Below are 13,593 nucleotides of genomic sequence, written 5' to 3'. Positions count from 1 at the left end.
GAACATCCCGATAATGACAACTGGACACCCCTGGAGCCATTTTCTAAGAGCTTTGAATTACAAGTTTAAGTTCTTCAAATCGTAGCTGGTGAAAAGCATCAGCGCTGAGGCAAAAACTCCTTTCCGTCTTTTAGAAGTAGACCAGATGAAGGCAGGCAGGGACGAGTTATCCAGTGGAAAGTGGCTGGCGGTATCACAATCAGAGTTTTTAAACCATTCCCAATTAGACATACCATATTGGTCATGCCCATGTGATGTAACATACAACACTCTCAATGACTTTTTGTCTGTTCCAAGTCCCAAAAGCGGACATGATTTTAATTTGATTAAGACTGGTTACCATGTGATGCTAATAAATACAAACTTTTAGCAGTGCTGAATAAATGGAAAAAAAACAAGTCCCTAAATCCACAAAGACAGGCTTTAAACAAGCCCTTTCTTTTCGTATTTTTAGCACGGATGAGAAAACATTTTTCAGAATTTCACAGTGATGGTTTTAAAAGGTACAACTAACTGTGGGACATTTAGTTCATTATCACAGTAGTTACATTCAAAGTATGAGAATGTGGCAAATTAATCTTTCCCATCTTATCAGCTTTACGTCACAAAGAAATCACTGACTGTATGTTTTGTACCTTTTAATGTCATCTTTTTTCCCACCACTAACCAGGGAGACAAACATTAGCAACACCATCTGACTCGTTTGGGTCACTGTCCTACTTTTTTTTTTCAAGGAGGTGAGGTTATTTATTAGCAGCTGAGCCATTGATGAAGATGCTACCACAGCACCCCCTGCAGGTACAGACGCCAGCTTTGACAAGAGGGTTTGCCAAGAAGGAGTACTGTGCACAATATTGCCTATATTAGCTTGCTAATGCTGTGAATGATACATTTAGCCAGAAACACAGGTTGCATGTTAGTAAGGGTACCACACTTCTAACCTGTATGTGTTTGTTTGGTTTTTATTTGAATTAAGCTTGAGCTGAACTGTAGCCTTGTTTCTTCAACCAAAACAAGCACTGGAAACACTGACTCAGGAGGTTTATATGGCCTTAGGAGGGTAACATGGCACAGCTTTGTGAAATTTTCTATGGCCAGGAGTTTCAGTCAAGCAATTTAGATCAGAGTTGATTCACCTGCAGAGAAGGGGCATCTACATTTTGCCCAGAAAGGTAAACTGACAAGCAATCTAAGCAAGCAATCTCTAGGATTTGGTTTGTCAATCCACCTGCCATTCACACGTGAGCGGGTAATGAGACACTGAGAGCAAGTCACACAGACTTTATGGTGTTTTTGCCTCTTTTTTTGTTGTTGTTTTGCATCTCTTTGTAGACGTTGTGTATCATTTGTGGATTTGTGTGGGTCATTTTGTTTCTGCTTGTGGTTGTTGTGAGTCCCATCCTGATCAGTATGTGTAGATTTGAGTTACATTTTTGCAGATGAAGGAAGGCCAGAGAAGGGCCCTGACATGTCAAAGAATCAATAAGGTTTTGAGGTGCTTCTCGTAGCAGACACCCCTTTGGAAAAACTGCAAATGGGCCTCGCACACTATAAGGCCCTGTTTATACGACAATTTCAAATGAAAATGGTCAACTTCAGTTGCGTTTTTGCCGATCATTTACACGACAGCGGCATGTGCTGATTGGGTACCGCGAACGATAACGCGAATGCTAATGCTAGTTTGCTAACTAGCTAATTTGCGGTTGTTATTTCTGGTAAGTGCACAACGACCCTGTTTGATTTGAGACAACACTACCCTGTCGAAATTTGCGTACTACGCCAATAAGTACATAGTGCACATACAGCAGTATACTACATGTAAGTGTACTGACAGAAGTATGTGATTTGAGACACAGCACTAAATTTTTGAATGCTCTGCCTGCTCCCTTATGGTCTGCTGTTTCTGTGGTTTCTTTTAAAAGCCAGCTAAAGACACACCTGTTTAGACTTGTAGGTTGGCTTGTATGTACCAGATATGTGTTTCATTCATATTTTGTGTATTGTGAATTATTTTTTTGTGTAATAGTTTTGCTACTTGTGTACTTTTAATTACCTGGTTCATGTAGTCACGTTGTTTTTATGTCTTCTTTCTTGTTGTATATTGCCCTTGTGAAGCACTTTGTGACCTCTGTCTGCAAAAATCGCTATATATTTACATTTTACAACTTTAAGAGCAGCTAACAGTAACCAGGACGTACAAAATCTGTGAAACAAAATATTTATTTTACATAGCAGGAAAAACAATGGCGATTATAGGGTGTACCAAATTTTCCACTTAATACCTTTCCTTGAGGTTAATAAAGAAAACTATCTGAAAAATAAACTGTACAAAGTGGCATTTAACCTGCAACACAATATGTTTTTGCATGAACACAAAAAAATTACTCCACCCTGCCTCCTTCTATTTAACAATATACAACAAATTAGAACACTAATTTCACAGTCATTTCCACCACTGACCTACAAGTCCTCTATAGTATATGAAAATTAAGTGCAACTTTTGTATTGACATTATGTTGAGCAAGCCTGAGAATCTAAGTCATGATGAGCATTTGGCTGTTTGAATGTTGACGTGATTTCTTTTAGTTTCCCTCATTCCTTATTGTTAGTGTTTGTTCTGATCACAGTGATACAAACATTGACTAACAGCAAAATAAAAAGCAATATCATTGTGCAAAAACTCCCTAAAATACACCTTACAGTGCATTTTGTCATACCTGTACATGCATGTATTATTTTCTAAACACACATCACCATTCTGTAATCATTTGTCATGTATTGTGTTTAGGATGTTTAATACATGTATTTGTTTTCTATGGCGGATGCTGTGGAGAAGCACGATCAGGGGAAACCTCAAAATGATCCTCACTGAACTCGTGTGTCGGAGTGCCATCCGGAAAGTCCCCATCCTGAGGTGGAGTGTGTCCCGGGGACTCGGCAGGATCAGCCTGTGGTTTTTTGACGTCTTGTGGGAGTTTGAGAAACCTGAGGGGAGGCAGAGAAGAAGTTATAACAATGTGTGTCATGAAAATAGACAGGAGGAGAATGAGGCAGAGAGAAGTGGACAGAAACCTGAAAAGAAGCTTTTGTCCTCGCTCCTTTCTGATGATGTTGAGCTTGTAGTAGTGTCGCAAAGCCCGGGACATCTTCTCGTAGGTCATGTTATCTCGGTTCTGCGAAAAGAGATCCCACATCATGGATCAATAATTGCTCTACTCCCATGTCGCCTGTTTGTGCTGTCTCGTGGCTCTGTCTATGTGTTCTTTCTCCCTGTAAGATGAACCACACAGACATGGGTGCTCACCTTGTGGTTTCCCCAGAGACGTGCCAGTCCGTTAGGGTCGACCACCCTGAACACCAGGTTGCCCTTGTCCTCCCATCGGATGTATTCTTGATAGCGGTCGTCACACAGCAGCTGATACACATAGTCCCACAGCAGTCTGCACTCTGGCCATGATTGAAAAAGGAAAAAGCCACATTTTGAAAAACTTATTATCTTACTATATAATGAAGAAAACTCTGTGTGTGTGTGTCTGTGTCTCTGTTCCACATTTTTCTCCTCACTGACTTGGTCAATCCATGTGAAATTTGGCACAGTGGTAGAGGGTCATGGGAGGATGTGAATGAAGCAATATTACATCAACTGGCCAAAGGGGGGCGCTATAGCAACTGAACGAAATTGCAAACTTTGAGTGGGCCTATCTCATGCCCTGTATGTCGTAGAGACATGAAACTTTGCACAGAGATGCTTCTCCTCATGAGGAACAAATTTGCCTCAAGAACCCATAACTTCCAGTTATACAGATTTTCTGCCAGTTTGAATTTTTTAAAAAACACTTAAAATCGATCTCTTCCTAGGAAGTTTGAGCGATCTGCATGAAACTCAGTGAACATAATCTAGGGACCAATATCTAAAGTTCCCTCTTGGCAAAAGTGTGAAAACTTACTAAAACTGAGCTTCTATAAGGCAATGAATATTGCAGAGGGCGTGGCTCATCACATAAAGCTGTATAACATCTCAAGGGTTTCACCCATCACCACGCAACTTTGTAGGCATATGACCACACATAATCTGAGGGGACCCCTCCATTATTGACCCCATCAAACAAAACGGGGGCGCTAGAGAGCTAATTTCTTATCTAGGCCTAACTGCCATATCGATTTTTACTAAACTTGGTAGATATGTAGAACAGGATGCCTCAAGGTGACTGGAGAAATTTAACTCTAATTGGCAACTGGGTGGCGCTATAACAACAGAAAAATACTTAAAAATGGCTAAAATATGACCGATCACTGTGGCTCCCCCTGTGGCCCAATGTTTTGGGTTTTTTTTTTTTTCTAATTTTTGGTATGACTAAGTCATGGTATGGTATGCTGTACATAATCACAGAAACTGTCAGTGTGTCACTCTGTCAGTCATTCTGTCTGTCCCACGTTTTTCTACTCACTGACGTGGTCAATCTATGTGAAACTGCACATAGGCATTGAGGATTGGCATAAGTAGAAGGTGACAAAGCTACCAATGGGTATGGACTAGTTGGTATTATTGGTGTTTACCACTCTGTTTATACCTTAGCATGCATGCATCTGTAAGGTTGTCACTCTTAAAACTGATTTTAAGGGGTTATACTAAAGTCAGACCATATGAGCTGTCTGGACATGTTTTTCAACATGGAGGTGGCTGAGCCTGCAGCTAGCAGCTAACAGTGCTAACCCCATAAACAGCAAACAATGGAAACAGTGTTGACAGAGTTGACATTATCAGCCTGTGGGGAACCAATGACTGAATGCTACGGTCATGCAATTATGCTGTCCCAATATCAGTTCCATGAAAAGTGGCGCCAATGAGCTGGCCAGCAGGATACAAACAAGCATTCAAGGCTGGATTACTTACCACAACAAACCACAGAGAAACTAAGATAACAACACACACACAGACTTCATTCTCTGCTCAGGAAGCCTTTGCCCACTCAATTTTCAATTCAATTCAATTCAATTTTATTTATACAGCCCAATATCACAAATCACAATTTGCCTCACAGGGCTTCACTTCACTTCACTTCACTTCACTTCACTTCAACTTTATTATGTCCCAATATGGGCAAATTGGGTTGCAGCAGGCACAGGCATTATAAACAAATTGCAGAAAGTACCTTTGCAAAAAGTACATTTGCATGAGAAACAAAACACACAGATAAATAAAAATAAAAACCTAAGAGCATACGTCAGTCAGACAAGTATTTTTGCATGGGGGTGGGGGTGGGGGACAGAGTTCTTTCTTCTTTCAGAGGGCTTTACAGCATACGACATCCCTCTGTCCTTATGACCCTCGCAGCGGATAAGGAAAAACTCCCCAAAAAAACCCCTTTAACGGGGAAAAAAAAAACGGTAGAAACCTCAGGAAGAGCAACTGAGGAGGGATCCCTCTTCCAGGACAGACAGACGTGCAATAGATGTCGTACAGAACAGATCAGCATAACAAATTAACAGTAATCCACATGACACAATGAGACAGAGAGAGAGAGAGAGAGAGAGAGAGAGAGAGAGAGAGAGAGAGATGCAGGTAATGACAGTAGCTTACAACAACATTATTGAAAGTAATAATATTATAGTTATAGTTCTGGCTACCACTATATCTTTATATAACAAATATTGGTTTGCTGCCTAATTAATGCTCTGAATGTCACATGAAGAACCTTTAAGCAATATTTATTTTAAAATTACAAGACAGTAAAATGACAGTGGACTTCCTGTCTGAAGCTATTTGCAACTCAAACTCACTTTCAGTTCATTGTTTCAGGGTTTCTAGCCTGTGTTGCCCTTTGCTCTGCCTCACAGGCAAAACCAGACACAGACAGCTGAAGTAAAAATGTGGCTGAAGAAAAATGTTAGATGGAAATGCTGGGCTTAAGACGAGCACCTCATTAAAGCATATGTTGTACTGTAAACTTCCACAAGTGTTCTCAGACTTGTGTCTGGGAGTTTTCTGCCCCCTACTGATCATATCTGTGCCTCTCTCTTGAACAACAGACATTTGTTTTGTGTATTTTCCAAGTGAATACAGCAGTACACTTGTTAATAAATTGACATACCTGGAATGCGGCCATTGGCTTTGTGCAGCAGGCTCCTTGGCTTCTCTCGACTGGACAGGTTGAGCGGCTCCTGGATGACTCCCTCTGTTTGGGGAGGACCCTGAACTTGGTTTTGGGGAAGTGCAGAGACAGCTGCTGCTCCATCTGAGATAGAGAGAGAAGGAAAGATATAGAGCGCAACAAAGAAAGAGGGACAGAAAATCAGACATCACAGCAAATAATTACAGCTGCAGGGCACTGTATTTGTGATATTGTGGTTTATTATACCTACTGGTATGTGTGAGTGGAGCAGGGAAAGTGTAAAAGATCAAGGGACGATCTCTGAGAGGTGACATGGGCTCCGTCTGGCCGGTCACAGTGGTTACAACAGCTGCGGACGTAGCAGTGGTGAAAGCGAGGGAAACTGAGAGAGAAATAAGAGGAACTGTGACGAAGAGCTAAACTGAAAGCAAAAGTGACTTAACAACAGCTTCAAACATTTTACAACAAAGGGTTTATCAAAGGCGAGTGCAATGAACTACACAAATTTCACTGTACGATATGGAGGGCAAAGAGATTGTTTTGGACTCTGGAATTGTAAGATAATTGGTTTCTAGGTAACCATGGCACACCCACTGGCACACATCCTACGCCTTTGAACGGAAAGTACCTTTTTTATAGTAGGGACAAATGAGGACTGTGTGCATTTGTATTCCTCCACTGAAGGGTAAAATGTCTGAACCAGAAGTGCCAAACACACAAAGTAAATTTACTCTTGTACAGTTCTGAGGTGCTTGTACTTTAGGTGCTTGTACTGATGGGTGAGGCTGTAAATAAGGTTTTTACATGTAAAACAATGCACATTATGCACAGCATTAACTTGAGAGAGACTTCTTGGCATCCGAACCAGCAACAACTTTAAAATTCCACTTACAATTTAACACCCTGAAAGTTGACATTGTCAACTGTCATTTGATATTGTTTTGACATTGTTTACTTTGTTACCACTTGGTCCTCATGTGTATAGGAGAAGTGCAGTAAAAGGTAAATTTGAATTTATTAAGGGTTAAGAGGAGGAGGGAAGGCAGTCAGGGGTTAAACTCAAGAGTTTGGAAGATGAGAAGCAGACAGATGTCCCTACAAGTACAGCAAAACAAATGTAGAGAGTGCATGAATTCCTGCATGATGTGTTTCCACATGCCAACATGCTGATCAGGAAGTAATCTTGGCCACAATCTAACCAGGATAAACAAGTCTGATTAGATGCACCACAGACTTGAACAATTCCCTCTGCAGGGGCAGAGGCAGATATTGGAAACATTCAAGGCTCGGCCCAAACCCAGCAGGGTCCAGGGGCATGCTCCCTCGATTTTTTTCCCCCACTTACGGCAGCTATACGCACTATTTTTCAGGCATTTGAGATAAGAGAATGCCTAAAAATCTGTACATCATTTAGGAAAAACATGATGATTGCCAAGGTAAAAAAAAAAAATCATCCTGTAGAGCCTACATCCTTTTTTTGTATCTGACTGTATCCAACTGTCTTCATTGTCCTAAAATCATAACACAACAAATTTTGAGGATGACCCCCTGCACCCCGCTATGCTTCTAGAAACCTATATGTAGTAATGCCAGGTAGTGGAATGTGACCCCTTTAAGGCATTGATTGAAGTTACCCAGTACCAAGTAGTATTGATACGGCTCCAGTCAAAAAATGCCTGGTTTGGATCGTTTTTGCGCTGTAAGCCTGATCCCAGATCATCCAGACTCCCTGCCAAATCAGAAAACTTTCTGTTGCTGCTGTCTCAGGAGCCGCTCTCGACATCTGCCAGGTTAGCACAAGCACGAGAACAACTAGCACTGAGCCTTTGAACGTTCCCAACATACTTACACCGACACGAAGACAGCTCAAATCTGTCGTTAAATCTACTGAGGTAACATTAGCTGTGTGATGTTAACAGTCAGCCCTGTCACTGTGTGTGTGCAGCCGGCCAGACTCTCACAACTGTCCAGCAGTGCAGAGCTTACATTCCTGCAGCAGCAGCTACAGCGCTGAGTCTGTGGTGTGGCAGTTTAGCGTGCAGAAAAGTATTGCTGTACTTCATGCTACTCCATTCACATTATGGGTATTGAATGAAGTCATGTATTGGTGTTGGTATCACTTTAAGGGTACTAGTATTGGTTCTGGTATTGTAATTCTTTAAACAATACCCGGCCCTAGTATGTAGCCTACAGTACATGTGTGTTGTACTGCCATGCACACATACAGGACATAAAAATCTGACCTCCATGTTGATGGTTTGTTGTCCAGATCTTTCCTGTACTGTATATTATGGCTTCACAGCTTTATATTATAGTTTGACTGTGTTTCTTTAGCTTGATAGCTTTGTTTAGCTCTATATCTGCACCTGTATTGTCTGTTTGTATTGTTGTCTGTGCCATTATTGAATATACTGAGAGCTGTTGAGAACTGATGTATGTATATATATATGTTTAAAAATGTATTTGCTGACCTTGGGCGTCATTGACCTTGGGAGGCTGGGGCTCTTTGACACTCTGAGGTGGTACCTGGCAACTGACTGGACTCTGGATGGGTCCAGCTGCCGTGGAGGGGGACGAATTTGGGGGGTTAAGGACAACACTCCTCCTTTGCTGTTTTACACACTGCAGGATCTCATACAGAACATCACCTGTAGAAGAGAAGCATATGAAAATACAGGCATAAAACCAGTCGGCAAACTCTCTGTCTGAATGCACACTCATATCTACCTGAGCTGGGGCAGCGGCGTCTGAAGTCCTCCTTGGTGAGCAGGCACAGGGCTCGACCGTTCATCTCGAAGCGTCCCTTTTCAGGCCGGCGCAGTGAGTACTCCCTCTGAGCCCACTGGAGCCAGTGGGCGACATCCTCCTTATCCCACAGAGATGGGTTTATCCCTAGAAGACAGACACACAGACTTAAAAAACACAGTTACAGGCAGCATTTGTGCTTTAGTCGAGGCTTTACTTTGCTGCATGTTATTAATGGAGTGGTGTCTTCCAGGTAACAGTTTGACTCACGCAGCCGTCCAGGTAGATGCCACAGGTCTTCCTGATTGGGTGGGCTTGCCAGAGGAAGTTGGTTAGTGGGAGAGTGATGCACACTGAGAGGAATGTTGCTTTGTCTCCCATGCATTGTGGCTGGAGGACTGTTTGCTGTGTTTTCTTGCTGTAAAACATCCACACAAGTGCCCATGAGCACACATAACAGTGGTGGCAGGAGAGGAACAGAAATGCAGAGTAATTTTAAAGCCTTTATATTTGAAGTGCATTCTTAGTAGCCTAAACAGCAGCAGTTGGCACAGAATAAAATGAAAAGCTCTAAAAAAAGTATCTACTCATTGTTTGCTTTATTTAAAGATTAGGCTACACATTACAACAGCTTCTTCCTTTGACCTTAACGTACCTTGATCGGGGAAATGTTCTCCATGGAAATGTCCTTTATTTGGTCGACTGTCCGAAAAAACTGGATGATTTCCTTGTAGGCAGACATATAGCCCGTCTGATAAATGAAATAAACCGCAGGTTAGACCTCTCCAAACTCCATACTGAATGAAGATTGAATAAAACTTTCGAAGAAATAAAACTCCACTATTTTCACATTCGACCCTTCCGGGAAATGAAAACGAAAGAAACATAATCCTTGCAAGGGGTGTGTGCGAGACAGGCTGATTGGAGGAAGCAGCTGCGGAGGACATTTCCAGCAGCATTTGACTGCGTTTGATAAGAGCGCGACTCAGCAGCATGTTTATGGGAGCCTTGCGCAAGGGATCTCTCATAAATTAAATACGAAAAAAAAAAAAACAGTTGCAATGTTTTCGCACTTTTGCGCATTAAATGGCTAAATGAACAATTCTTGCGATTGGAAAATAAGTGACAGTGCCCAAAAAGACAGTGGGAGTGTGGATCAGTGGATGAGAGACGGAGCAGAGTGAGCGCGCCTGTAAAGCTGAAACAGTCCTCGGAGCTCCTCCTCCTCCTCCTCTGACTGACTGATTTACAGGAAGACACAAACCAGCGCCTGAGGAACTCACTGCTGCGCAACAGACAGAATCACATGCAGTGGTGGAAGATATAGCCAAAAGCATACTTAGAATTTTATCAGCAAGCTCATTTAAAGAAACAAAAAAAAAGACTCATGCATAAAAAATATAATAGTTTTACAGATGATGTTTTTGGATCAATATGACCGGTGCATTAATGGGCATTTTAGTGCTCATTTTAACTACTTTATATAGGCTACTGTTGGATAGTTGAATCTACACGGAGTAATGACTGGTGCATGATCAGCTGTAGTACAATTCAATGTGGGTTCAGTGATGGACCTAACACTTTCAGCGCCCTTGGCAAGACCCCACACCCATTATTATTGTTATTATTGTTATCTTTTGCATTTGCATTTATTCTATGTATTACTAAGCTTGAGCAGTAACAAAGTAATAATGCATTACTAACAGGATTTGGGGTAAATATATAATAGACGTTTACAATGTCACATAACCACCCAAAATAAAACTCCAAGTACGTCACCAGAAATAAAATATCCCCCGAATGTTGTTGTTTGTGGTCGTGCCATTCATTATAGGCCACCTTACAGAAGGTTGCCAGTGATTGTGTGCATTATCTTGTCCAGTGTGTTCCCATTCATATACCTACACTGTGTCCCATTCTGTTTTTGACTGCCTGAAAGCAGCGGGGAAAAGGAGCTGGCCTCCGCTTTGTTGTGTGCTCATCACAGTGATCAGCACATCTGGGTGATGCTTCTATTCACATTTCCTACAACTGCAGAGCAACACTGGCACACAGTCCCGCTCTTTTTATTTATAACTCTCTCTCCGGTGCTGCTGTAGCTGACCGGCACACCGGGAACTGGTAGGTGGGTCCTCCAGCTCATAGGCCCACAAATATTTATCCATATCTCATAATTATTAGACTTTTATCCTCTGCCTGACCCTCCCTGTGTCCAAGGCTATTCCTTTATTTTGAAAGGTCTAGGCTATTTAATTGTTCTATATTATCAAAGTTATATTGTTGATATAAGCAGGGGATTTTAATACAAAGTGGTAACCACTGTATGTGAATGCACGAATGCGAAGAAATGTTATAAAAGGAGCCTTTGTGCTTTGATTACCTGCTGTGAAACATGACCCTCATCCATTGAAAATACCTATTAGTTCTTCTGAGGTCATTTTGGTGAAAGCAAGGCAATAGTAGTGCAATAAGTAACTTGTTACTCAACATAGAGAGAAATATTATAAGCAACTTTCTCTTACTGTAATGCTCTCCACATACACCCAGCTCCATCATTGTTAGGCCTATGTCACCTATACAAAGATCTGCTACTGTCAGGGTTACAGCTAAAATAATACCTTATACAAAGTCAGATAACATACACATACATCTATGTATAATAATAATTATTCCAGCAGAGCAGGTGGGTACACAAATATTGATAACCAAAAGTTGTTTAATGTGCTGATTGTAGCTACTTTACATGCTGTTGGGTAGTTTAAATTCCAGCATTACATCATATTATGTAAAATCATCATATGTTTGTGGCATCGCTGTCTTACAGGACTCACAGGTTCTCACAAGACTTGTTACAACAAGTCTGCTTCTCATGAGCTCAGATAGATACCCCTTTTTTCTAATAAAAGTACTTATGTAAATGTACTTAGTGATATACCACGACTGCTAAAGTGTTTAACCAGGCAAGCAGCACTAAAGACAAACATACTCAATATTGTTGATATTGTCAGATGTTTCTCCAGTCATGTGGGCTGAATGAGTGGGGAAACAGTCTGGCCATCTGACACAATCAGTGGGAGGGTGGCTGGTCAATAGGTTTCTCACAGCGTGCAACCGGGTCCTTGAGGAGAATGCTGTGCAGCTGTGCCTGATCCAACCTGATGACACAGTGCTGGAGCTGGGTCACAGCCCAGGTCTGGGTCTGAGGTCAGCTGCCAAACTGCTCACAGAGCCCACAGGCCACCTCATAGGGGTGGATTACTCAGCGTACATGCATAAGGTGAAGTATAAATACTGACAGTGGGCAATAAAGTTATGAAATCACGTTTTTATTATCACATGCATGTCTTGAAGTCTGTAACCATAAAAAGAGTGTCTTAAAAGAACAAAGCACAAAACTTAGTAACAAGCCTCTGTCTGCCTAAAAGAGGAACACTACAAACAGGCAGACAAAAGCTGAGGAACTTTATTTACTAGTCTGGGACAAAGTTGCATTTGAAGCTGGAACATTACTCACTTTTAGAATAGAGGAATATTTCTCTTTTTCTTCTCTTACAGGAGGCAAGTGAGCGAATGAAGGACCTTGTGGCCAGTGGGAAAGGGACCCTGCATCACTGTGATGTAGCAGCAATGCCTCTGGAAGACAACACTGTGGATAAAGTCTTTCACTGTAACCGCTACTACTTCTGGCCTGACCTCAGGAAGGGAGCCACAGAGATACACCGGGTAATGAAACCAGGTAGGACATGAGGTTTTACAGTAAGACAGACTTTATTTTCAAAGCACATTCAAATGTAATTCTTCTTTTCTGTCTTGTACCCACACAGGAGGCCTGATGGTGACCACACTGAGGCTGTCTAGCGTGGCTGCTTTGGCAGCAAAGCAAGTGATGCCAGGGGAGAACTGGCGCCCGGAGGCCTACATGACAGCTCTGAGAGACTCTGGCTGATGTCAGGATGGAGGACAGACAGCTGAAATACATTTCTTTTTGCAGACTGAAATCAAACTAAGAGACTGTATATCTTCTATCCTACCTTTGTGACAGTGAGGTTTTGTATGATTACGTTAAATTTTCAAGTTTCACCTTGTGAAGATAGGAATGTTATAACTGCAGTTATAAACAAATACATGAATAGCAATTTCTCACTATAAGCACTATCAGTTCGCCTCAACGGTAGATTCTTATCATACATGCCGAACATTTTACATTAGTTATATCAGTGAAGGATGTAGTGATAATAATACACACTGGGCACAGTACAGGAGCTTTAATGCTGGACATCTCACATTACAATCAAACATTTCAGACCAAGGACATAGGTTTTGTTTTAACATTACAGGGGACACGTGAAATGAGGGGTTGAACATCAAACACTTCATTTCCACCAGTTGGTGCCTTTTTGCATCATTTTGTGGTGTCAATTACCTCTGCTACTTTCACAGTAAGACACTTTGTTTTAAAGGTACATTTGTCATCTGAATAAAAACCTGTCTGTATGGTGATTTACTACCTTACTCCTAGTTTTTAACATCAAACAATATCCTACAGTCTGGTGAATGTTATGGCACCAGGTAATGCCTTTTCTGCATCATTTTGTGGAGTGAATTTCCTCTGCTACTTTGACAGTAAGACACTTTCATGTTGTTACTGGGGAGGACAAATCCATATGTTGTAAATACTGACACTCCTGAAATCTACACCTATGCTTCAGATTGAGTATGCTGAAAGCAGGATCCA

At 41.5% G+C, this 13,593-nt stretch overlaps 1 protein-coding gene and 1 pseudogene across 1 annotated transcript; one reads left to right on the top strand and one right to left on the bottom strand.

Annotated features, from left to right (window-relative positions):
• Positions 1-2,201: 2,201 nt before the first annotated feature.
• On the bottom strand, positions 2,202-10,038 carry etv7 (ETS variant transcription factor 7). The gene is made up of 9 exons (XM_049582386.1): positions 9,514-10,038; positions 9,129-9,276; positions 8,841-9,005; positions 8,585-8,761; positions 6,364-6,495; positions 6,093-6,236; positions 3,305-3,447; positions 3,073-3,173; positions 2,202-2,985 (listed from the first exon to the last, which is right to left on the bottom strand). Exons 1-9 carry the CDS (start codon positions 9,598-9,600, stop codon positions 2,814-2,816), a joined length of 1,269 nt encoding a protein of 422 aa, XP_049438343.1. The 5' UTR covers positions 9,601-10,038; the 3' UTR covers positions 2,202-2,813.
• Positions 10,039-11,880: 1,842 nt separating this feature from the next.
• On the top strand, positions 11,881-12,865 carry LOC125891589 (uncharacterized methyltransferase YdaC-like; annotated as a pseudogene).
• The last annotated feature ends 728 nt before the right edge of the window (positions 12,866-13,593 follow it).

Source organism: Epinephelus fuscoguttatus, linkage group LG7 (assembly GCF_011397635.1).
Source record: "Epinephelus fuscoguttatus linkage group LG7, E.fuscoguttatus.final_Chr_v1".
Lineage (NCBI taxonomy): Eukaryota > Metazoa > Chordata > Actinopteri > Perciformes > Serranidae > Epinephelus > Epinephelus fuscoguttatus.
Note: the sequence above shows the minus strand (reverse complement) of the source record. Positions and strands in the feature narration are given on the sequence as shown.